General features: G+C 49.8%; 1 protein-coding gene across 6 annotated transcripts in view; it reads right to left on the bottom strand.

The window, feature by feature from the left end:
• The window catches only part of EIF4G3 (eukaryotic translation initiation factor 4 gamma 3), a 92,152-nt gene that overhangs the window by 46,329 nt on the left and 20,076 nt on the right, over positions 1-25,747 (bottom strand). For 3 of the 6 annotated variants that reach the window (XM_052691697.1, XM_052691693.1, XM_052691695.1), the window contains 3 exons: positions 23,142-23,270; positions 9,483-9,578; positions 5,043-5,075 (listed from right to left, as the gene is read on the bottom strand). In XM_052691697.1, the coding sequence (XP_052547657.1) occupies positions 5,043-5,075; positions 9,483-9,512 (63 nt within the window). In that variant the 5' untranslated portion in view covers positions 9,513-9,578; positions 23,142-23,270. Of the gene's footprint in view, positions 1-5,042; positions 5,076-8,122; positions 8,237-9,482; positions 9,579-23,141; positions 23,286-25,747 lie in introns of all 6 variants that reach the window. The other 3 variants (XM_052691698.1, XM_052691696.1, XM_052691694.1) reach the window with 3 other exon arrangements.

Raw genomic sequence — 25,747 nt, 5'->3', positions numbered from 1 at the left:
CATTCAGACCAAGGCAGCGCCCCCGGGCTGTGCAGGAAGCCACAAGTGGACAGAGATGTAAAAATATCGCTGCAAAACCCTCAATGGCACCCATCTGCTCCCTGATAGAACGCCAGGCCTCCCAGCTGTGCCTCCATAGCTGCATTACCAGCAGCAAGGATTAGTTACGCACATTTAACTTTTAATCAGAAACACTGTGGTTGTTTCCGTTGGACTTCAGCTGCTACTCACTCAGCACAGCATCCTAAATCTCATCTTCATATTTTCTGTCACACAGACCTCAATGACACCTCCTGTAGCACCGGCCAGCTTGGGACCATTGGAGCATTCCTGACCAAGAAGAGACTACTGATACAGCTGCCGCACCACCTTCAGGTGCTTGAACAGTGCTAATTTGAGGACTCCGAAGATTTAATAATTACAAGAAATAACATTAAAGAGCAATCCATCCCTTGACTGCAGAAGACGCAGGATCAATAACAGGCATATTAATGGCATCACAGATCGTTACAAACCTCGTTGTGTTGCTGCCTTCCTACAAGAACACGTTACATCGCCGTAACACACAGCAGCACTGCTGTGGGAGATGCACTTTGGAGTTTTGAGGGTACAAAATCAGCCTCAAAGCCTGCTGCTCATATTCCATATTTCTCTATTTCAGCAGACCACATTTTTCCAGTTCATGGAAGAAGAATAATTTACATTAGACTCAAATTCCTCCTCATGTTGGCTCTGCAATGAGTTCATTCCCACGGCTGTCACTCCTCTGTACAGGTCAGCAGCAAAAATCCCTTTTCCCCACCCCCCCCCAGTCTGCATGGTGGGTAACCACTGACATTGGGATTAAAAGTTACCCAAGTCAGGAAAAGGTGCCCAAGTCAGGAAAACACTTGGGAAATTACAAATGCTAACTGGTGACAGGGTCATACCTGGGTCCAAAGAAAGCTTTAAACTGTTATGACAGCAGGGTGCTGCAGTGCCATCAGTGAGCCCTGCCGGCACGGCATCTCCTGAAGGGCTGAGCTGCCTCACACAGAGTCAACTCTTCCAGGTTCTGCTTCCACCAACCTGGTAATCATTACAAGACTTACTGACAGATCACAGCTTGTATTAGTATCAACCTATGAAATAACTATTGATTGACAAACACAGAAAAAACAGAATCACAGGGGTTGGAAAGGACCTCTGGAAATCCCCCAGTTCAACCCCTGCTAATTCCCTGGAGCAGGATGTGCAGAAAAGCATCCAGGTGGCTTGTGAGTATCTCCAGAGAAGGAGCCACCTCCACCCCTGCAGGCAGCCAGTTCCAGAGCTCTGCCACCTCCAAAATAAAAATATTTTTTCTGACATTCATATGGAACTTCTGGGTTCCAGTTTGTGCCCGTTGCCCCTCGTCCTGTCTCTGAGCACCACCCAAAAGAGCCTGGCCCCTTCCGCTTGCCTCCCACCCTGCAGGCATTTCTAAGGTTGCTCAGATCCCCTCTCAGCCTTCTCCTCCCCACACTGAGCAGCCCCAGGGCTCTCAGCCTTTCCTCATGCAGGAGATGCTCCAGGCCCCGATCTCTCTGTAGCCCTGCAGGGCTCTCCCCAGCAGTTCCCTGCCTGCCTTGAACTGGGCAGCCCAGCACTGGGCCCAGCGCTCTGGATGTGGCCTCCCCAGGGCAGAGCAGAGGGGAGAACCTCCCTTATTCTGCAGGCCGTGCTCTGTGCAATGCACACGGGCTCCCACTGGCCACCAGGGAACTGCTGGCTCGTGGTCTCCCTGTTGGCCACCAGGACACCAAAGTTCTCTTCTAAGCTTCTCTCCAGCAGCACAGCCCCCAGTCTGCACTGATGCTTGCAGTTGTTCCTCCCCAGGTGCGAGACCCTACACTTGCTCTTGCTGAACTTCATCAGGGTACTCTCTGCTCAACTCTCCAGTCTGTCCAGGTCTTGGTTGAACGGCAGCATATTATTCCAGTGTGTCAGCCGCTCCTCCCAACTGTGTATCATAGCAAACTTGCCACGGGTACATATACTCCTTCACCCAGCTCATTGATGAAGACGCTGAACATGACCAGATCCTGTACTGACTGCCACGGAACATCACTAGCTACACGCCTGCAGCTAGACTCCATGCCACTGATCACCGCCCTCTGAGCTCCGCCAGCCAGCCAGTTCCCAGTCCACGTCATTGTCCCCTTGTCTGTACCACACTTCCCACGCTTGTCTGTGAGGACGTTAAGGGAGACAGTGTCAGAAGTCTTGCTGACATCAAGTTAGCATTCACTGCTCTCCTCTTGCCAGTCATGACATAATAAAGCATGATTTCCTCTTGTTGAACTCATATTGACTATCTTGATACACCTTCTCTTCCAGTTGCTTGGAGAATGACACCTCTCCAGGGATGGAGGTGAAGCTGACACCCAGAGTTGCCCGGCTTCTCTTTTTTACCTTTTCTGAAGACTGGAGTGACAGCAGATTTACACCAGTCTTCAGAAACATCTCCCATTCCCTACAACCTTTCAGAGATGATAGAGAGCATCCAGCTCAGCATCCATTCTGCAGCTTCCTCAACACTCATGATTGCAACCCATGGATCTGCATGTGTCAAGTTTGCCTCGATGACCTCTGACCAGATTCTCCTTGACCAAGGGAAAGTCTTCCTTCCTCCAGACTTCCCCTTATCTCCACGGTCTGTGATTCCTGAGTGCCAGTTTCAGTAGAAAAGACCAAAGCAAAGAAGACGTTCAGTTACTCTGCCTTCTCAGTGTCCCTTGTAACCAGGACACCCACACTGCCCTGTCTTCCTTTTGCTACTGATATACTTAACAAAGCCCTTCCTCTTGTCCTTGACCTCCCTTGCCAGATTTAATTCCAATCAGGCCTTAACCTTCCTCACTGCATCCCTGCATGCCCTGACAACGCTTTTATATTCCTCCAAATGGCCAGACCCTTTTTCCACACCCCATAAGCTTTCTTCTTCCATTCAAGTTTTTCCATGAGCTAAGTGCACATCCACATCGGTCTTCTGCCACCTTTGCCTGATTTCTTACACAGAGGGATGCATAAATCTTAAGCTTGGACAAAACGATGCTTGAATGTCAACCAACCTTCTTGGTCCCCTTACCCTCCAACCTTCTAGCCCATGGGATACCTCCAAGCAGTCCTTGAAGAGGTCAGAGTTGGCTTCCCTGAAGTCCAGGACTGCAATCCTACTTATTGCCTTGTTTCTTCCTGCAAGATCCTGAACTTCACCATCTCGTGGTCATGTGCATCCAAGGCTGCCCCCAACCTTCATCTCCCCTGCCAGGCTCGCTTCATAAGAACCACGTCCAGCAGTGACCTCTCTCGAGCCCCCACTACCTGCGCCAGAAAGTCATCTTCACTGTGCTGCAGGAACCTCCTGGACTCTGTGTGTGTGGCAGTGTCGCTTTTCCAGTCAACATCGGGGGACAGAAGTCTCCCACTATGCATTATCAACATCATATAATATCAACACAGAGATGAAGTTAAGGTCAAGAACATCAATACCTAAACAAGACACTCTGTCGTTCTGCGTGCTGCACAGTAATCCTCGCAAACATTCCTCCACCACTGCCCGTCAATGCAATCCCTTGCCATGCAAAAAATCATTTCTCTCTCTCACATGATGTTTGCCTGCAAACAAATAAGTCCAGCAAACGCCTCATTCTGCTCTCTAAGCCTTTTTTTGTGTCCTGCCCTGGAAGGGCACATGTCTGCCTGCTGCTCACTGAGGCACAAAGCACAAAGCTGGCCAGTGTGTCCCACTTACCTGCTGTCCCAAAGGCATGCACTGCTGTAGCACCAAGCCCCTCAGACCAGCAGGAGTGATGTGACACCTACAGCTTTCCTGGAACACACCTTCTGTGATATAAGCCTGTCCCAACATTGCTAGAGGTAACTGAATCATTTTTTCCCATTAATGTGGTGCAGACAGATGGGCTCTTTTCAAGGAATCACAGAATGGCCAGGGTTGGAACGGACCTCAAGGATCACGAAGCTCCAACTCCCTGCCACAGGCAGGACCACAGCCTCCACATTTAATGCTAAACCAGGCTGTGCAGGGCCCCATCCAACCTGGCCTTGAACACCTCCAGGCATGGACGGGGCATCCACAGCTCTCTGGGCAGCTGTTCCAGCACCTCACCGCCCTCATAGCAAAGAACTTAAGAAGGAAGAAATAAGAATGACATGAAAATGACCAAGCTGGGTGAGACTTCCCATACCACTATGCCCCTCCTCTGCTGCCCCACACGCCCAGGTGGCTCAGGCCACCTCTGTCCCTGCTAAAGCTACAAGAGGGAACAAAACCAGTTCCCAGAGACACTGAGAAAGAGCGTCTGCACAGATGATGGTTGGGTTTGATGGAGAAGACAACTTCGAACAGGTCAGAACAGAGCTGTGTGTCTGTCCAGATCCCTCTGCTATTTTGCCCTCCCTACCAACAAGTGCTCCTCTTGACCTTCAGAACTATTCCTTACTTTTGTTCTTCTTAGTCAAGCGATTCCTAACGATGCCCAGGAATACTACTAAGATTCTTAATGTCTGGATTTCATATACTGAGGGAAAGAAAACACTGAGCAATGTAATGATAACTGAAAACCAGGAATATACACAAGGAGTGAATGAATTTGAATTTTTGAATTTAAAAAGTAGGATTTTCAGAAGGATGTGAATGCCCAGCTCGCGTCGAAGTCTTCAGCTCAGGCAGGGTTATCCATTGGGTGCTTTGAGAAACGTGAGCTCCTAGCAAATCGAAAAGGCAAGCAAACTTCACACATACCTGGCAACCTCTACGCTTCTCCACTCCTACGGAAATGGTGTAAGTGGGGTGGTTAATGAGTGCAAGTGACACCAAACTGGAGCTACGTGTTACTCCGCATTGCAGGCAGCTTGTTAGCGGGGTTATGTGGGTGCTAGCAGCTAGGAACAGGGCTCCAAAGCCAGCTTCCGCCCCAGGTTAGTGGGTGACAGCCTCTGACCACCCCCTCCCCCAGCAGATTAGTTTAGGATGGTAATGAAGGGGCAGGGTACTGTACCTGGTGATGGGCAGGTCGAGGCCCCGCTGCAAACTGGGGAAAGGCGGGAGAAACAAACACAAAAGGAAAGGCACAAAGAGTCAGAAACACCACAACGAAACCAAAATGTCACACTCTATGCAAAAATAAACCCACAAGAAAAACCACAAACAGTCAAAGCTGTGCTGCAGGACAGTGACAGACAGGTACTGTGAGAGAACGGGTGAGCACCGCTGCGGGGAGTGTGCGCTGCTGCGGAGCTGGCGGACAAACAGCCAAAGCTGCCGGCCGTTCAGAGGTGCTCTGGGGCAGGGCAGGCATTCGTCACCCTGCCCAGGGAAAAACTCAAAGAAGCAGCGGTGAAGGTTTTCAGCTGTTCACAGTGGAGGTAAATGGTGAAAGCAGCTGGCCTCAGAGCCGCCCCCCAGTCTGTGACGGCGAGGGGCTGTCGGCCCGTCTGAAGGACACGGGTGAAGCCATGCTGTCCCCACGGGCACCGCTGGCACTGGGAACGGGAGAGCCCCCAGCCCCGAGCGCGGGCACATCGCTTCCCACCCGCCTGGGCTACGTGGGGAGGAAAGCATTCAGAATTGAACATGCTCGGTCGACATTAAAGCATTTTCCAATAAGTAGTAGGTTGTTAAAATAGAAATAAAAATGAATGCAAGAAATGGAAAATATAAATAAAGATGACAAGGTATTCTCTTTAAGAAGCCAAGTTAGGTACTTCAGCTCTTAATTCTCAGCGTAATCAGCAGAATCCTCAGATGAGAACAGGTACACCTATGGTAACAGCTCCAACAATTAAAGGGAGCAATGAGACCGGGTCCCACTGTGATGTTTCTCTGCCCGGCACTGCGCAGTGCTGCCCCACGTCCCCCTGCTGCCCCTGCTGGGACCCTGAGGGCTGCCACGGATCCCGTGGAAGAAAAGGACTAATGAGAAAAGCAGTCAAAACTGGCTGCTAATTACTGACTCTTGTAACGAGATTTTTTCTCAGTCAGAGTAAGTGGAGTGAGAATGACTTCCAGCCCTACATCCCTGCTATTTCCGCAGCACGAAATACAAGACGCTAGTTTAAATATTCACTGGTCCAGCTGATTTTCTCCCTAATAAACATTTTAATCACTCGTTTTCCATGTCTCCAAGAAGCAGTCTCTAATACCGGTGTTCACACACTGCCTCTACCTTCATCTCACTGCAACACCTGGGTGGAAAGTCAAGAACTTTCAGAAACGAGGACATGCACACACAGCAACTACCGTGAGAGCTCGCAGTCACCTGCGCTGGCGCAGCCCATGACATCCCCACCCCCAGCTCCTGAACCATCTCCCTTGGCTTTCCAGATAAGAAAAAACAAAAGATTCACAGCTCTTCAGACCAAAGACCAGCTGTGGGAAGCATCGGCCTGTGGGAGCCTAGCAGAGATGGATGCACTTTGGGTCCCTGTTCCTCAGGAAGAACTCCTCAAAAAAATGTTGGTTGTTTGAGAAGAAGGAATAGCGCTGACCTGGAAAGGCTGAGAGGGGCCTTTGTGGTGCAGGCTGCACTCCCTGCTACATGCCAGTGAAAAATAAATACATCAGATGTGTTTTAGAAGCACTAAAAAGAGCATAATGGGATACAAAAACCTCATGCTGCATAATCTGAGGGTCAAAACTCCTCTCATCACTGTTCTGCAGGAAAGATTCGTTCTCATCAAGAACTGATGCTTACACCTCAGGAAGCCAGAGACTATGCCAGCGTGAGCAGCGCCATGTTAAAAGAAAAAAAATATAGATAAATAAAAACAAAACCGCAAAATTAGTGAAAAATACCCTGATCTATTTGCACTGGTCACCACTGGCTATTGATTTCTCTCAACTTTAATTTTTTTCTTTTTTTAAAAAAACAGTTCAGGTTGACAGGATTCGTTCCTATTAGCAGCTGTAAGCAACAGAACAAACTGTAGTCACGGCTGGCTTGGATTCAAACGGACGCTTTGCTCTTCTGAGGGCTGCAAGATGAAAGCACGGCTCGTGGGGAAACCCGGCAGCACACATCTGGGCACGGCCGCTATCTGCTGCTGGTCCGGCACAGGGAGCACCGACCCGACAGAGCCGCTGCTGGACGGCACAAACACCAGCGGGGCTCTGGAGACGCACAGCGGGCAGCCGCTGCTGCCATCACCTAACAGCTCATCTGCGGCGGCGTCACACAACTCGGATTTCATTCTCCTTCCCCCTGCTGGAGCTGCACCTTGACATTCCCGCTATCCCACAGCGGCAACGCCAGGAAGTCACCGGGACAACGCGTGAAGCCAGTTGGCACTGCAAACGCAGCTGTCCTCAGAGGAACAGGAAAGCCCGAGCCGTGCAATTGCCAATGGCCCTGGGATGCGTGGAGGAGCTCCGGCCGCACCGCAGCATCACCGCAGCGGGGCGACGGGGCCACGTGGGGCTGGCAGAGCCACCCTGCCGCCTTCCTCTGCCCTCTGCTCCCTCCCCTCACCACCAAAAAAGAAGGCTAAAAATAAATGAAAAATAATAATAAAGTAAACCAAGGCCAGAACAAAATGCAAGAGTAGCCCAGGAGTGGCCGGCCTTGCATTTGTTTTGGGGCGGGGAGGTGGAATGGAATGTTATGTGCGTGGCTTTTAGTAATGGGGGTGGAAATGGTCACTAGCAGAGCAGATGGCAAAAACTGCATACATGAGAGTTAAAAAAAAAAAAGGTTCACGACCACAGAGAAACGGCTGACAACTGCAGGCCAATTCTTCCTCAGTACCTCTTCAGTAACGGCCAAGCCTCTACAATTTGACACGTTTTTGGCCAAATCTCCTAAAAACATTATCTGCTGAGCAGAAAACCCAAAGTCACTCTGGTCTCCATCTAACAGGTCAGACCTCCAAACTTCAGCTCAACTTTGGATATTCTGTCGCCACTTAACCTGGCAGGAACTGCCATGGGAGCTCATGCTTTTAGCAAAGAAGCAAATCAGTGCAATTCTGTAGATCAGCCAACAAAAAGATGTGGTAAAAAAAAAAGAAGAATTAAAGAAATAAAACAGTGCCATCGGCACAATCGCCTGCAAGAAGGAGTACAGTTTGTTATATTGCTTACAATGCAGTATTTTATCCAGCCTCTTCCAGCCAGGGACCTGTAAACCGGACTCTGTTCCAAAACCTTCCTCCTCTTCCAGTTGTCTGTGCAATGTATTGGCACTGTTCTGCTGGGCTGTCAAAAAAACTGGTTTAGAGATGCAGCTCTTCAGTCAGGTTTTGCTCCAGTTCTAACCATATCAATTTATTTTTGCTTTTCAACAATTAAAGATGTTGAATATACTTACTGAGCAAAGAGCTTTACCGTCAGTATCCCACGTTACTGATCAGAACAGGGGACTAGGAAAGCAGTGGGATCTGGTGGGGTCCCCATCACATCATCAAACCTGGTATTAATTGGCTCACCCATGGCACAGAGGTCAGCAGCTCTCAGAACTAACCCTCCTGCAGCCCTGGGGGCATCTGTGTGGTCACACAGGGTAAGCTAGCCCTGTACTGTACCTATTAAGTGGGCAAACAGAAGGCTTCTGTCTCGGAGGCTTTCAGTTGCCACGCTTCAGCAGCATTCATCTTACTCTAAAAAGAGAACAGCGCTGGGAATGGTGCAGTGGTTTCACAGGTAACCTGAAGTGTTGCGACGCATATGCAGGTTCACAAGAGATGCAGGGACTGCTGCTCCCTTGGCAATCTGAGGCTTTTGGCACCGGGGCAGCGCACCAGCAGGCCTGCAGCACAGGGCTAAGCGTGCAGTGCCACAGGAAGGTCTCCTAGCACCACGTGGGACTGCACTACAAGCTGAGATTTGCCAACAAGAGCTCAGGAAACCAAAGGCTCGTCACAGCAGAGCAGTACAAAAAGATTGCGGAGGACAATGAAACCTGAAGGCAGAAGGAAGGGGGAACGCCTCAGCAAGATGGGGGGACACAGAAGCTCTACCTTCCATGAGTGAACACCTACCTACTGCTAAGCAATAAATGGGCAGAACTGATCCAGTGGCACTGAGTAAAGCCCACAGGCCGCTGGGGACTAAGTGTGGCTGCAGAGAAGCGCTTTCATTTACTGATCTTTGTGCTACCACTTAGCAAATACTTCCTTAAAGAAAACAAAAATGAAGCAAAGAGAAAGACTCTGGTAATGAATCTAATTTGAAAATGAAGTGAACCTGAAAGCAACTATGCTAAAAATAAATCATGTTATTTGAATGTAGATGAGAATCCCTCCATCGTTTCTTTTCTGATAAGGAAAATTATCCTACGAGGACAACGCCTGCATATTCAGTCAAGATTTGCCATTTGGAATGTGCTTCCAGTTCGGAAAAACTGACTTTCCCAAGAAGTGGCCAAGTGCTGCAGACACACATACACACAGAGAACCACGCAAACGAGGAAGGGAGGAGATAAAGCAAAGGTGGGCTGCCTTACCGGCGAGCGGGTCTGAGGCTGAGTGTTCATTGTTTGAGGGGCTTGAGGGTACACCAGCGTGGTTGGAGCTGCATTCTGTCCTGAGGGGTAAGGAGCCTGCCAGGGAACAAGAAAGTAAACACAACATGAGTGTACTCACGGATTTGTGCCAGAAGGTAGAAAACTGAATGCATCATCACAGACTGTTGATTACCATCAAGATAAAAGACAACACACAAACAGATTGGGCGATTATGAAGGCAAAAGCCTCCTCTGTCGAGGATCCAACCAAACTGAAGTCCAGAAGTGCCCCCATGCAAAACATAGTGACAAGCACACACCAGTGCCACTCTCATCACAACTCTGCAGTCTGGTCCCTCCAGCCACAGTTTCCAGCCATGCAGCTCCCAGAAGGCTGCTCAGAACCTGTTCCCAGGGAGAGCTGGAGCCGTAGGCATTGCTGCCAAATCCTCCACAATCCACAAGAAGTAAGCTCAAATGCATTTACTAGAAACCACTGCTGCTACAAAGCATTTGCAACACAATGAAACCTCCCGAAATTGTTACAGCTGTAAGACAGACCATTGGCTATGTAAATTTTCACAGTTCCACTGACTTCAATGGGCTATAACAATTTGTACTACCAGATGCTCTTCCCCCATGCTATTTGCCCAAGTAACAACGAACCACAGCTTTAGAGCTATACCAATCACCATTCTAACAAGACATTCCTCCTTTCTGAGGATGCTTTCTTGGGGTACTCGCCCTTAAAAAAATAGCAACCACAATTACAGCTTACCTTTTCTTTAAATAATAATGTCATAAAGAAAGAAAAAAGAAACTCGTGCAACAGCAGTTCCACAGCAATCAAGACAGGATTTGCAGCACGGTTGGTGATCCAGCGTAAAGCCTGGAGCTCAGTTTCAGGCAAGCAGTGGCTTAGGAACAGCAACAAAGCCCTGAAACGCAGTGCTCTGCAAACCTTCTGTGCCTGAGACAGCAAAGCATGCCAAGGGTAAGCAGGCCTGCCCTGGCCTTCAAGGGAGGATCAGCCAGCCCTTACAAAGTGTAACAGGAGTTCTACCGATGGTGGGTTGTGGATAACGTGGAGAACACATACTGCTCACCCCCCAGACTCAAGGTGCATCACGTTGCCAGGCCCCACGCTGCCCCACTTGGCCAAACTGATCATCACTGAGCAGAACCCAAGTACAAGCACACAGGTGCTGAAGGGCAGTGTTCTCACTGCACAAGCTAAGAAGGACGCTCTGTTATTTTCCACCTGATTTTCACATTGCTTTTTGGGTCAGGGAGATAATAAATATCCCTGTCTCCAAATATATCATCAGATCTTTGCTGTGAATGTAGAATAATGAGTAGAACATTTAGCTGAAAACTGTTATTCTGCAGCAGCTCATACCAACACAACAGAAAAGACTGGGCCAAGAGCCATGAAATGCTTTCATCAGCTCCTGCTCTAGAAGCAGCAACCTCTGCCCTCCTCCTAGGGAGCTCACTTAGTCCAATCCTCTCAAACCAATGTTTCCTTCCTTTCTTATCACTGGCAAAGCCTCTAATTCACAGTAACAAGTCATTTGCCTTCTAGTTTTTGAGATGTCAGATGCAGCATCAAATATTTTCCCCTTTTATTTGACAAGTGTGATTCTGTTTGAGCTGTTCATGTCATGCTGAGTAATAAACACTATCTCACATATCTCACAGCAGTAACGGTGCTGCAGGGAGGGCTCTCAGTCAATCAAACAATCAAGCCCTAACGAGACGCAGAGGAAATGGTATCTTTCTGTCCACCATCTAGTGAGGTCCTGCCTCCACGTTACCTTGCTCCTGACTTTCTGCCCATCGTGACATTAAGGCTTCCTCTTCCCCAGGAGGACCAACAGCTCTGTGTCCATCTGGGTGCTCCTCTCACATCCTACACGATGGAGTCTCCCATGCCTGCCCTGTGTCTCAAGAGAAGAGGCCTTACCCCAGACTGCTCCAACCGCTCCTCCTCCCCACGAAAAGGGGGAAATATCAGGTTTTCCTCCCCTTCTTCAGGCCCAGGAAAACATGCTTTCTTCAGGCTTAAATAGCACGCAACAGAAAAAAGCCCAGGTTAGATACAATTTCCACGCTACCACCGACCCACCTCCAAACAAGGATCCCTAAGAAAGGGAAGAGCAGCTAACACTGAGCTTAACAACTCAACATTTAGCAGCACGACTGCAAAGCAGGCATTCTGAAACACAGTGCCACACTCAAATACAGCCATCTCACTGATTACAGATGTCATTTCTGACACTTGCAAGGCTGAGAGGCAAACGCAAGATGCTGCAGCACGGTATCCAATTTGTTTAAGCATTTAAACCCTATCAGAGTCAGCATAGCATTAAGTTATTAAAAAATAATCACACAAAAGCTCAAACAGCAGCCACTGATGGGCCCTCCTGCTATGAAGCTGTCATCAAAACAAGGTAATGCTTTGGGCAGCCGCCACCGGTCCCAACCACGACGGCCGACAGCTGAAGCACATCTACACCACAGCACGGGCAGCAGACAGGAGGAGCTCAGAGCCACCACGCAGCAGGCAAAATCTGACTTAGCTGCCATCGCCAAAAGGCAAGGGGAACACTCAGAACCAGAGTGCTACAACAGAGAGCCATGGGCTCTGCAGGAGGGACAGGCACTGAAGGAGGCGGTGGGGAACCCCGTACGTGAGGGACTGTTTTGATGTTGCAGAGCTCAAGGCTGGGAATGTCATGTCCCTGTGGGTAAGGATGGGGGCAGACCAGCAAGGCAGACATCCCATTGGGAGCCTGTGACAGAAGAGCTGACCAGGTGAGGAGGCAGAGGAAGCGTTCCATGAGCTTCTGCTGAGACTCTAGGAAAGAGAGCTGACCACCTTTGGAAGGATGAGCAGGCAGCTTGAGAAGAGTACAAGGACTCCGCTAGGATAGGCAGAGAGAAAATTGAAAAGGTGAAAGCCCAGCAAAAACTTAATCTAGTCACTATTATTAAAGACAACACAAGATGCTTTTACAAATAAATCAACAGCAAGAGGAGAGCCAAAGAGAATCTACAGCCTTTACTGGATGCAGTTGGGAACATTATCACTGAGGATGAGGCTGAGGTTCTTAAAGCCTTCTTTACTTCTGTCCTTAATAATCAGATCAGCGATCTTCAGAGCACTCAGCACCCCGACCTAGAGGGACGAAGAGCAGAATAAGCCCCCAAATTCAGGAGACAGATCTGCTGCTCCACCCGGACTGCCATAAGTCCATGGAGCTGATGGGATCCACCCAGAGGGCTGAGGGAATGAGCAGAGGTGACAGCTAAGCTGCTTTCCATCATTTATCAGCAGTCCTGGACAGCAGGGTAGATCCCACATGCCTGGAGACTGCTAATCTGATATTCAACTGCAAGGGCCGGAAGGAGGATCGGGGGAGCTGCAGGCCCAGCAGTATGACATGAACTGCAGGAGGTCACAGAGCAGATATTCCTTACGGAGCTCACATGGCAGCTGTGGAGCACCCAGGGGATCAGACCCAGTCAACACATGTTCACGAAAGGCAGCTCCTGCCTGACCAACCTCATCTCCTCTGCGAGCAGGTAATCATCTCGAGTCACAGGGAAAAGCTACACTCCACCTAGAGTTCAGCAAAGCTCCCGACTGCCTCCCACAGCACTGTGCTGGGGAAGCTGCAGCCCATGGCTGGGACAGGTGCACTCCTTGCTGTGGCTGAGGGCACCGGGAGTGGTGGTGAACAGAGTCACATCCAGCTGGTCACAGAATGTTCCCCAGGGGTTGGCGCTGGGGCACAACCTGTCTGATACCTTCACTGATGAGCTGGATGAGAGCACTGAGCGCACCCGCACTAAGTTTGCAGATGACACCCAGCTGGGAGGAGATGTCCATATGTCCCCAGGGTGGGGAAAGCCCTACAGAGGGACCTGAATTAACAAACATCATCTAAACAAACATGTTGTTGTGTAAGAGCTGTGAAACGTGCTTCTGTCTTGCATGCTTCAAGCTAGATGGAGGTGTGCCGTAGCTAGTATTTGTGTTAAACAGCATAATGGGAAAAGAGACAAAAAACGTGCTTTGTAGATAACTGCAGTACATAGCAGACTAAAATACTACCAAAACAAGCATCAGAATAAATCACAGCAATCCGCTGCCCTGCTGACAAGTAGGCTGATTAAAAGTATTGCACATATTCATCTGTCAAAAGGACTTTTCCTATGCCAAGCATTTAAATAGGTACACAAGGTAATTATAATCATATTCTGTCATGCTGGAAATGTGTGGCTTTTAAGCACCATGGCTGGAACAGTGAGCACGAGTGAACAACAGAAGAGATGCTCCAAAAAGTCCCTAAATAAATTACCACAGAAGGGAAGCCTGGGAAACAAGTTTTGCTCCGCTCATAAATCCTGGTTCAGAAGCATCTAAATGCTGGCACTGAGATCCCTGAAGTGCAGCACCCTGAGCTGGAGCAGAGCTGCTCCACTTCCAAGGCACAGCAACTGGCTCTCCTGAGGCTTTCATCCTCACGGCTGTGTTTGAAATGTCGCTATCCATGGAGGGAAAGGCGATCAGATTTGTGTTTATGTATTCCAGCAGCTTGCTGGGGAAAACCCTTTCCATCTTTTTTGTGCAGAGCTCCGGCTTCAGGCTGCCGACTGCGCGAAGCAAAAAAGTAAAAATAAAACAAGAAATCGTCGCTACCAACAAAACAAATGAAGAAAGTTATTCTTAGATCAGCTCCTGAGCTGGTTAGTAAACACTGTGCCTGCTGCGTAACATGACGCCCTCAGCACTGACAGCGCTGGGAATAAACAGGCAAAGTGCACACATCAGGTTCAGAAAGAGCTGAGTCACGCAGCTCTCCGCCTCCCGCAGCCAGCGACGATTTTTCTTGTTGGAACAGAACTCTCCCATCTCCAGGCAGAAAGGCACTGCCCTGAGCTCCCCACCTTCAGCAGCCCGGTGAGACGTGGTTCAGCTCTGTCACCACTCCCTGCACTGTCTCCTGACTCATGGAAGCAGTTTGGATGGCTCTATATTTACTGAAGTGATGTAGCTGGAGGTGAAATGGTCTTGCAGTTCCAACACATGACCGTGACTCAGGAGCCTGCCGCTGTCTCCTCTGTCGCTGAACCTCAGCCTGACCTTGGGTGAGAAAAACCTTTGGACTTCCAGTTACTCACCGGTAACAACAGCAGTGGCTGTGCTCCTCACTGGGGTGAGCTGGAGCTCAGCTGAACGCCAGCAAAACGCTTTCATCTTTTTGGGAGGAACATGACAGCAGAAGCAAAATATGTTATAGCTATACAAAGCACACGGGGCCAAAGGCGGCTCCCAGCTATCCTTGAGCAAGCCCAAAGGCCCTTCGTCCTGATCTGCAGGGTAACAACCCCACCCACGACAAGCCAAGCCACCTCCAGACCACTCCAGGTAGGCACAAAGTAACCCCAGATGGAAAGGTTCTTACACCAGCTCCCTGCCACAAACCCTAACTGCTCCAGGAGTGAGAGACAAGACAGCATAAGATCACTGCATGCCTGCCTCCTTCTCCTGCCCTACTTTTAGGAGCCAGACTCAGTTCCCCCTCCAGCTGCTGAACTGTTTTCCTGGAAGAAAACCACAAGAGGGACCGCAGGCCGGCTGTATGGATACAGCAGCGCTTGAGGTTGCTCGTCAGCACAGAAAAGCCTCTTAGAAAGCTTTCCCCTGGGCCACAGGGCTGTACGGCAGCAGTTTGGCCTCGGCTGCAGGTGGAAATCCCTGCGGCAGCACAAACGATTGCTTGGTTCACAAACACAAACGGATCCCAGCAGAGACGTGGCTTGTAATCCTGAATCATCCTTCGTTTGGCGAGTTGGTTCTAATCTGCCCACCCACGGCCAAAACACTTTGCTACCTGAATGACTGCAAGTGTGCAGCACTCGTAATCAGCAGTTCCTCAGCATTTCAGCCCTCAGAATTAAGAGGATAATCATTTAAATCCCATCTCTCCATTTCTACCTACTGACTTCACCCACAGGTAGCTGCAGTATTCCTCCAGGCTGCTGCTCCTACAGAGGAGCACCTCGATTCTCCTCCACCTTCAGCTTTGGAACAGCTTCAGTTTTAGGCTAAGAAAGGTGTAAGCAGCCATGAACTTGCATGTCCCCAGAATAAGCTGTCCTGTCACCTGCCTCAAACCAGGCCCACACTCCTTCAGTCTTACATCAATAAACATGGGCCATTTCCACCTACACACTCCTAGCTCCTATTCACAACAATACTTCAACTGTGGGTAATCAAACACACCATCAGGGTGTTCTGTTTGAACAGAGAGCCTCCCTCACAGCTCCATGTTCAAATACGAGATTCTTCGGTGTACAGTGCAGTGAGAACCTCTCGTTTTTGATCAGCTCATTTGCTAATGATGCAGCATCACTGAAATCAGCTCATCCTTATCACAGCATCCTGCCTTCAGGAGAGCTCCCCGTGCTGCGAAGTATTGGGAAGCAGCAAACTCAGCCTCTAGAAGGATAAAAATATCCTGACCTGGGAGGAATTACTTCTTTCACAAGTGTGGCACAACCTTTGTTATCTTTACTGCTCTGCAGCAATTTATCTCAGGGTATCTCATCTGTGTCATTACCATCCCCACTCAATTTTTAATGACCTTTTTATGGCTTTGTATGATTTAGCATCACACATTTGAGAGGGCCAACGCAGCAAGCTGAACAGGCAAGCAGAGCCCCAAGGAGCAGGCACAGCACTGCAGGCACTGGTCTAACTTCAGCACCAAAAATCACATTCCCACCGAGGGAAGAAGGCAAAGAAAATGCAGTTTCCTGTCCCCTGCACAAAGGCTGTTTGTGCAGAGGGCACACAGACACAAGATACCCGCTCTTTTCCTTCCTGCTTAAGACACTGTGGTTATTATTCCTGCAGAGATGTTACAAAGGAGAAGGGTGAAAGGGGAAAGCGAGACAAAGTGTCCCTGTTGGACGTGCTACCTCCCAGGAACTCTGGCTTACCCTGTGCTTTTAACCATTGTGCACATTCCCATCACACTTCTTTTGCTCAGCATCTGCACTGCTGAAGGCAGGCAGCCCTCGGCACAGCACTTCAAGCAAAGGTAAACTCAACACATGGCTTTGGGAAGCAAAGGACAACCCCTGGGCTTTCTGTTTTGAGAAATAAAAGCGAGGAGGCATTCCAGCTTCTAACCAGATCCCAGTGCTGTGCTCACAGTGAGACGTTGCAACGCGTTCATTCTGTGTCACTGGGGCACAGACATCCTGCCAGGCAGGGCAGCTCCTCACCGTGGCCATTACAGCCCACCCATACAGAACATCACCTGGCCAGGTTCAAAACCATTGCTAAGGAAGGCACGAGGGCAGGGAAAATGCCACAGCAGATGATTGTCTCGTAACATCTGTAAGTACTGGTGTGACTGAGCTGGCTTCTAACAGAGGCTGAAATGCCAGTCCCTGTCTGGAACGCAGCACATGCATTGGAAGCTGGGGGTGGTCTGGTCATCACCATGACACAACCAAGTGAACTGCTACTTTCCGTAAGGAAGGTGCTCACAATATTGTGAGTCAGGGGGAGAAATTCCAGCACCTCTCCTGTTGGGAGCAGATCTGGAGCTCTCAGCAGAGCCCACAGAGTTATGTGGTGCTTTTCACTTGGCCTGCCTACAAGACCTTGTCACAATTTAAGGACCACACGCTGTGAGGAAAACCACTATTGCTTAGGAGTACAACCTGCAGCCAGCTGGGAGCCCTGCTCCATGCCCTTCCTCCTCATGGCTTCCTCCAGTGGCCAACTAAAAGCTGCATCTGCCTGGGTGGGACATCACCCAACGCTGGGACAGAAAGGACGTCAGCTGTCCATGTGGGACCATCCCTTCTGTTAATCTGCACAACCAGGTCTGGGGCACTGGGCAGACCAGGAGGAGCAGGTCTGTAACTTCAAGATGAGAATGCTCAGGTGGGATCTCGCTGATGTGACGGCACAGAGAAACAGACTCTTCTCAGCTGTGTGCCTCGGGACAAAAGGGAACAGTCACAAACTGAACTACAAGCACTTCCACATTGATAGAACAAAACCAGGTCGCTCGGGCGGCAGTTCCCCTCCTGGAGAAGCTCAAACCCCAGCAGGCTCAGCCCACAACCACCTGCTCTCGCTGCCTGGCCTGCAGTCCGTGCTGACCCTCCGTGGTTCCTCATGGAGCACTGCAGCAGCCCGAGGGCCCCGATTCTGAAACCACTTTCAGGAGGAGGCGCTGAAGTCAGAGCTGGGATTTCACAAATTCCAAAAACACAGCCTTGTCAGAGAGGCTCTGTAGTGTCAAACCACTTGAGAAGCTTTCCTAGCGAGCAAACTTGTTTCTCCCAAGATTTATCTTGCTGCAAAAATATTTTTGCCCTTTCTGTTTACAAATGCAGACTGTGCAAAGCTCTGACTTTAGTGCTGACTCCAGTGTTTATGAGCACACAGTGCCTTCTGCAACACATCGTGTTTGCTTGAGAACGATGTCTTCTTCTGGAGCGTTCAAGAAAACATCAGTTAAATACCATGGAACAGAAGGTATTATTACAGAAGGAATACCACAGTAGAAATTATTAAATGTAAGAAAGCGGCAAGTTGCTTCACGTTATTTTATGTTATCAAAAAATATGGGGAAGTCTGAAAAGCATCAACATGAAGCGCAGCGCTTTGTGACTGTGACAACAGAAAACGTGCACAAAACCTCCAGAAGACAGGGAGCTGTGACACGTTAGAGACAATCCTGCTGGCCAGGCAGCCAGGGCGCACTGGGTGAGCTCTGCATTCAAACCTCTGTCTGCAGCAGGAGACCGGGGCGACTCCAAGCCAGGGCAGCTTACACCTGACAGCAAACAAGCTTAAGAAGGAGAAAAACACTGACCTGCACCTGCTGGGCACCCAAGACCACAGCACTGACCACTGCTCTGCCCAAGGGCCGGCTCTGCACAGACCTCATCCCAGGCACAGTCTGTGCTGCAGCCCTCACTGTGCTGGTGTACAGGTGACCAATTTGTAACAGGTTTTCCTCCTTCCTTATTAGAAAGCAGAAAAAATGAATGAAACTGCTTTCAGTCCCTCCCAGGTGCACCAATATTAATGCCAAGCTCATTCATCCCCTCCGCACCATGGCTTTAAAAAATTGTTTCCAAGGCTAAGTAATTATGGAAGTTACTGGCATCAATGTGCACTTGAAGCCACACTGCACCCTTCCTGCTATCTCGGAGCTCCACAAAAGCCTGCAGCTCTTAAACACGGGTGCATTCCCCTATTTCAAAGTCAGAACTAAGGAGGTAAAAGGCACGAGGATTCATCAAACCCATGGAGAGATGCTACACGAGCAAACATCCCCCACGCTGTTAACCCCATCAAAACGCCCCTAATCCCATTACACAACACAGAGTTCAGCTGCCCTTCCAGCAGCCCTTCCACACAAAGGCCAGAAGAAGATTATGTCTCTCCTGGGTTTATCAGCTATTAAATAACTCACCGTTCAGACCTCCACCTGCAGCCATCGACTCCTCTGAAGCTCAGGAGCAGTGAGCTGCATTATGAACATGAGTGTTACCATGAGCACATTGCAGGGCGTGCTGCTGGCACCCCTGAGCACAGCCACGTCAGTGTTCTTTATCCCTGTTATCTGCTATGGGCAGACGACCTGTTACTTCGTTAAAAGCATCTGATGTCTGAACTGGTGATGGGAGGGAAATACTGAATAAACACCATGGTTACAATGGAGCTCCAGCTCCCACAGGAAGGAGCCAAGATCATAAAGAAGGGGTGTGGGGATTGCCTATAACATGCCACAGATGGCACGCAGACATTGCCTGGCGCAGCCTCCCAGGCCGTGAGGTACCAAGCAATATCTCAGTGCTGTTACAAATGCTAATTTTGCAATGGTGACATTTTTGAGGACCAGAATGAGACCACAAAACTCTTTTCACTTAAGGCAAAGAACCAGATGGTAACAAGCTTCAGCTAGTACAGTCTGTTTTGGATTTAAATCAGCCACCTAAAAGTCAAGGTCTCTGTATACCGGGATCCTGAGAATTCAGCTCTCTGCACTCTTGTTTTCTGAGTGTATCTCGACGTTGTTACAAACAGACAAGGCATTATTAAACACAGCTGTCAGTGAGTACAGCAGCTCCAGAGGGAGGTCCCATCGGATGCCACAGGGCGCTGGGCAGTGCCAGCCCAGCAGAGCGCTGATCTGCAGTGCACAGCGTGCTTGGAGCAAGACCTGAAGGCTTTCATGATTACAGATGAAACTCCCGGCCATTTGTTACAAGAGTTGCTGGTTGGTGCTGTACACTGTTGTCCTGTACCAGAGGAATACCTCAGCGTACACATCAGAGCCCTCCCTTCAAAGCTAAAGCAGAGGACCAAAGTGTCGTGTTTGGAACACCACTTCTCATCCACTCCCCCATTATGTTCCTTCATCTCGCACATCAGACTCCACCATGCCTGCTCCCTGGGATCCTTCACAGCATTCCGAGGCCTTGGGGAGGAAGACTGAGCAGCCCCATCCCGATGCCCCAGCTCTGCATGCTGCCTCCTGCCTGCATGAGCCCCTCTTCCTCCTCTCATCGCTCAGCAGACAGAGCAAAGCACTCTTCTGCTGTCTTCTTCCAAGTCCCAGTCTGGTTGCTTTGGAAGATCTCTCCTTTATTGCTGTTCCCTTCGCAAGGCACGGCTACACAATAAATTACCACAACGCAGAGCCAGAGCGGGCTGCAGATTTACAGCCCCTCAGCTGCTTTGTGTTAACAGCCATGTGAGCACCACGCTGCACAGCCTCACATCCAGCGTGGGATCAGTGCTCCAGCAAGCACTACCCCGCCGTGCCCTGTGCCCTACCTGAGCCCAGCAGAACTTGCTCTGGTTGCCACAGCCAGGAAGAACCTTATCTACTGCCTTTTGCCGATTTCTCCTTTTCTCTGCATGCTGAGAAAGTCTCAGACGAATCGAGGTGAGGGGGCAGGGCTGTGCCATTCCTCTCCTGCTGCACAGTGCGGAGATGTGAGACGCCGTGTCTGCTGGTCCACATCTGCCGCAGCATCACTGAGCAACATGTGCTGCGTGCTCCTGAACACCAGCAGAGCTCAGCACATTCCAGAGCAGCGTGACTTCAAGGCCCAGGAGTTTGGGAAGCGGAGGGAAGCAGAAGTGCTGGTCTTGCTGTAGGAGCGATTCTCACACTGCTGAGCTCTCCTTGTCGTGCTGCAGAACTAATTCTGAAGGGCAGCACAGTGCCAGAGGCGGGTCACTGCAGAAGTTGAACAGCAACCCTCTCTCCTGTTTGGCTATGTTAAGTGGAAAAGGCAGAAGAGTAAACGAAAGAGACACTGAGCCACAGCAGCACACAGCCGTCTGTTTCTGTCCATTTAAATGGAGAAGAAAAGACAGCTACAGAAGTACAGCACCCATCTGCACCTGGCTCTTTTTCCCACAGCAGACACTAACCACCCCGTATGCTGTTGCAGCTCGTGCCATTCCAGCCCTGCTTCCCCAGGCCCAGGAACCTCTCCACGCCACGCTGGAAGCTCATCACAGGTACCTGCAGAGCTACAAAGCACCCCAGTTTTGTACAGGGAGCAATCCCTTTGCAGAGCACTCAGCTGACGGCATCAGAGCAGTCTGGGACCACCCCAGTGACATGCATGCTAGCAATGCGGCAAAATGGTTTTTAGATCTCAGTACCTGAAGCCTAAAAACACATACATGTTTTCATCCATTGCTGCCTACACGGCCGTCCCCACCCTGAAAAGACTCAGTTTTAAGAATATTAATTAAGCCACAGGTCAGGGGAAAAAAGAATGATGCCTTAATCAGATTCTTACCCAAATGAAGTGCTTTGTTGCTTACCATCTTCGCTGCTCTCAAATCAAGAACACACACATCAAATACAACTGGAAAATGCAAAGACAACCTCTGCTCAATCAGCAGTGTGGGCTGTGGAGATACGTGGCAGTTCACAAAACGCAACCTTGCCATTATAGAACTCGGGAACACAACACTCATCAGAGCCCCATCAGCTCCGGGCCCTCTAACTCAAAAGGGAAGCAGCAGGAGTCCAGCAGTTTGAACAGAGAAAAAGAATGATCAGAGCATAGAAAAATGCTCATGTGATGAGAGACTTAAAGGAGTTTTGATTGTTTACCCAAATGAAACAAATACATGAAGTCATGACAGAATTTCCCCAAAAATGTGGTCTGCAAACAAGAGATTTCTACTCACCTCATTTCTTAATGCAAACACAAGAGGGCATTTGGAAAAACCCAGAGGAGAAAAATGATAGATGCAATAAATAGGTAATGCCTCCAGCCCACATCCTGCTAAGCCAGAAAATTGGTTATTGTGATATAACATTGCAACTCAACATTTGACCAGAGCTGAAGTGAGCTACAGGAGAGAACGCTAACATTTCTAGAGTTGAAGGCAAAAAAAGAACAAAAAAACCAGAACCACATACCACAGCCTTTGAGTTGACCCAAACCCCTACCAGTTAAGGGCACAGGCAAGCACACGCTGCTGACTGCTACTGCTGCTAGAAAAAAAGCACGACTGCTGCTGTTCAGTCACCAAGTCCCAGCTTAGTGGCACTGCTGCAGAACTGCCCGACCTCGTGTGTCGAGCCAGCACGCCTCACCCCCCTGCAGTCCCACCAGCAGAGCTGCCCCATGCCAGCAGGGGACACACAGACACAATTCGGGGTCCTGCTAGCAGCAGCACGGCGGCACAAGCAGGCTGATGCTCATTTCCAAGAGGATAAGAGCCAGCAGAACAGGAAACGAGCGTTTTCCCGGCTGGCCAGAGCGCTGATCTGGCACACAGCCTGCCATCTACGTATGCACTGACTCAACAGGAAAATATTACGGGAAGAAAAAACCTTGATTAGAGTTTTCTTGTTAAGAAGCTGCCTAGAATGTCCTCTTTCTTCCCCTTTTATCTATCATGATTAGCTTCCCTCTGTTGACGGCGTCTACCAGGAACAAGCTCTGTGATCCCTGACACAAGCCGGCCGGCATGCGGGGTTTGCTCTGCAGCCCTGCTGTGCTCTTCAGCTCAGCCTTCAAACCAGAGACTCCCTTACCAACAGCCATGCAGCAAAAGCACAAGGCACCGCTCAGAGACTGCTGACTGATGCCTGCAAGCTACTTGTGATCCTGAATAGATACTGCAGCCTCTGACTTCCCACTTCATAGAAGACGAACATTCGCACATTTTTCAAACACAAACACAGGTTCCAGTTTTCCCACCAAGCTCGTCAGACACGCATCACTAAGCTTTATCTAGAATGCAGAACACGGAGGTGAAGTGCTCCTCGCATGACCTCACTTGTTATCACACATCTCGCAGTCTGAAAGGTCAGTTGGGGTTTAATATTTCACCCAAACTGAAGAGGTTGGCAGGAAGGGCAGAAGCTCGCCTCCTCCAGCACAGCCCTCACCACCAGCTCACAGCAGCATGCAGCTGTCCGCAGCCTGTCCTCAGCAGCCAGATTGAGGTGTCCTTCCACCAGCTCTTACTGGTCACAGACAAGACAGATACATTGAATTTGAGCAGCAAAGCCAAGAACTGCACAGGAGGAAAAGAGTGTGGCTGGGAACGTGCTGCTCTGGCGCTCTTACCTGCGAGAGCCCTGGGGACGACGCGTGTCCCGGTGGCGTTGCAGCAATATTTGGGTGTCCCTTATTTATTTCATGTGTAGTGTAAGGGGATGGGGCAGGAGGACCCGGCTGTCTTGCTACTTGTGTTACCTGTGTGGAGATAAACTGTTAGTAAAACAGAACATTAGTAATCCGATCTGTAGAGATGCTGTACTCTTCTTAAGAAAGCAGCTAGCAGCACAGTATTATCATCACTATTTTTAGTGAGACACCATACAAGTCAATGCACACAGATAAGGAAAATGGGAAAGGACCAAATACCAAGAGCACCAGCCAGAGCCCCCGGGAAATGGGGAGGAACGCTGGGGCCGTGCTGTGCAGCACCCCTCTGGCTCCAGGCTGCAACCTTCCCAGCTTCCCATGACATGCTGTACCCAACCACACCGGTTCTGCATCAACAGAAAGGCAGGAGCAAGGCCCTGGATCTCCATCTGCAGCTGAGCGTTAGCACCAAGCAAAGGCAGCACGAGGGCAGAAGCCACAGAGTTCAACTACACGCTTTCCCAAGTCGCGCTGTTACATTCCAAATATTGATGCTTTCTTAAACATTACCTCCAAGCCTGAAACAGCTGCACCATCAACAAGAACGATACTGTGCAATTTCCCAAGGCTTGGAAAAGGCCCAGAACCATTCACTGCAGGGAGATTTACAGCACCCCGGTGCTCACCCTGAGGGCAGGTCAGGGATGAGCCCCTCCAATATTACATACAGCGTATTTACATAAACTGAAGTCAAGGTGAGATATTTGCATGATAGCAAGCTAAAAAGCAACAAGTCCACGAGGGCACAACTTGTGTCCCGGCATGCTCAACCAGGGGTTTGCTCTGCTGTTTACCACGGGACATCCTGCAACAGAAACTTGGGTTGAGGTAATTAAGGAAGCAGATGTCCATAAATCCAGAGCTGACATTTTTCTGAAAATGGATACAGAGAATTCCATACTAATTTGCTAGGTATCTGTATGTTTTGTTTTTCAGAAGCCTTTATCCACATTTTAAAGAAAATAACAGACTATATGAGAGGTGAACTCGGGCTGCAACTCTCTGAGTTTAAATCTTCTGTAGGTTTCTTCCCGTTCTTCCCGTTTCTTCCACAACTTCAGCCACACAGCCACATCCAGGAAGCCCTCAGGTAAGATCAAAAGGGACAGGGCACAACACAAGCATCCCTGAGATGCAGCAAAAATTGACTTGGGCAGAACCTCCAGCACCCAATGACCAGCACAAAGACCCCCGGGATGCCCCATGGGGCAGAACAGCCTCCTGAGCCCACCAGCACGTGGGCCTGCTCACCCTCTGTCATCTCTTTTCTCCAGAACTGCCTTCAGCATCCCTTTAAGGGTATCACAGTGGGCTGGGAGTGCTCTCCCCACCACCAGGGATAACCCCCTGCCCAGGGCTTTTTTCACAGGGGACAAGCACCTCACAGCAGGCGCAGGACTGACTGCAGGGATCTCTCTGCTGGGAACCACCAGGAAGGCAGCAGCTTACAAGGAAACACTCAGAACCTCCCACCCAGAAGCAGCTCTTCTGGCACACGCAAGCACCTCCAAGCTCCCAGATCAGCTGCACTCGTGCCTCCTCTGTCCCCATTCAGCTCTTCCAGGACTTAACTCCACATCTGCCACCTGCCAAAAGGGCTCGGGAGGAAAGCTCTCACAGAACCCAAGTGATAAATGGCACTCCTTTCCCTTAAGCAGAACACCTTCTCCCATATTTGTGTTTCCTAAAAGCAGACACATTTCCAGCCCTGCCTTCTACTCCTGCATCACAAAGGTATTTTTCACACTGAAAAGTCATTTTAGCTCATTCTTTACAGTTACTTTTACATTTTACATCAATTTACATTTTTACAGTTGCCTTTTCCCCAACAGGCAGCCGCATTATATCCTCAAAGATCTGAAATGAAAAAACTGCGTAGGGAGGATCCCCTGGGCACAGAGGTAATGAGGGGAGGAGGAACTCTTGTGCAGCAGCCTGTGTTCTTCTACAAACACTTATGCTGGCTGCACAACACAGAGGGAACTTCCTGCATCCACAGCTTTCCTTCCTGCTTCCCAAATAATAAGGAGCTGCCTGGAAGCGTCTTTTGGCATTCCAAAGATGTGCACTCTCCCATCAGAAAAGCAAAGCAGTGCTTTAACAGGGCCCTGCTGATTTAGCACAGCTTAGAAATGAAACTGGGATTCCAGCTATTGCCGCATGGGAAAAGAAGAAATGAATCAAAGGAAAATGGTGTCCTATGTTCACAAACACTGCTGCGTTTTGGTGGTGTCTCCTCGATGACCCAGCTTTATCAACAAGCACCAGCGAGCCAAAGCACCCATCCCAGGTTCTCACTGCGCCATCACAATATTTCTCCGCAGCTCCGAACGGGGCGCTCAGTGCGAAGGCCCAACCTCTTTGGGCTGCTCCTGCGACAGGACACGTAGCACAAGGCAGGAGGGATGGAGCCAACCAGCTGCATGCAGGACGCCTTCATCCCACCGCCACTGCCTCGGGAAACCCAGCGCTCTGCTGAATCAGCAGGAAAGGAAGGGATCCCAACTCCTGCAGATCCCATCACT

Source organism: Tympanuchus pallidicinctus, unplaced genomic scaffold (assembly GCF_026119805.1).
Source record: "Tympanuchus pallidicinctus isolate F22 unplaced genomic scaffold, pur_lepc_1.0 scaffold29, whole genome shotgun sequence".
Classification (NCBI taxonomy): domain Eukaryota; kingdom Metazoa; phylum Chordata; class Aves; order Galliformes; family Phasianidae; genus Tympanuchus; species Tympanuchus pallidicinctus.
Note: the sequence above shows the minus strand (reverse complement) of the source record. Positions and strands in the feature narration are given on the sequence as shown.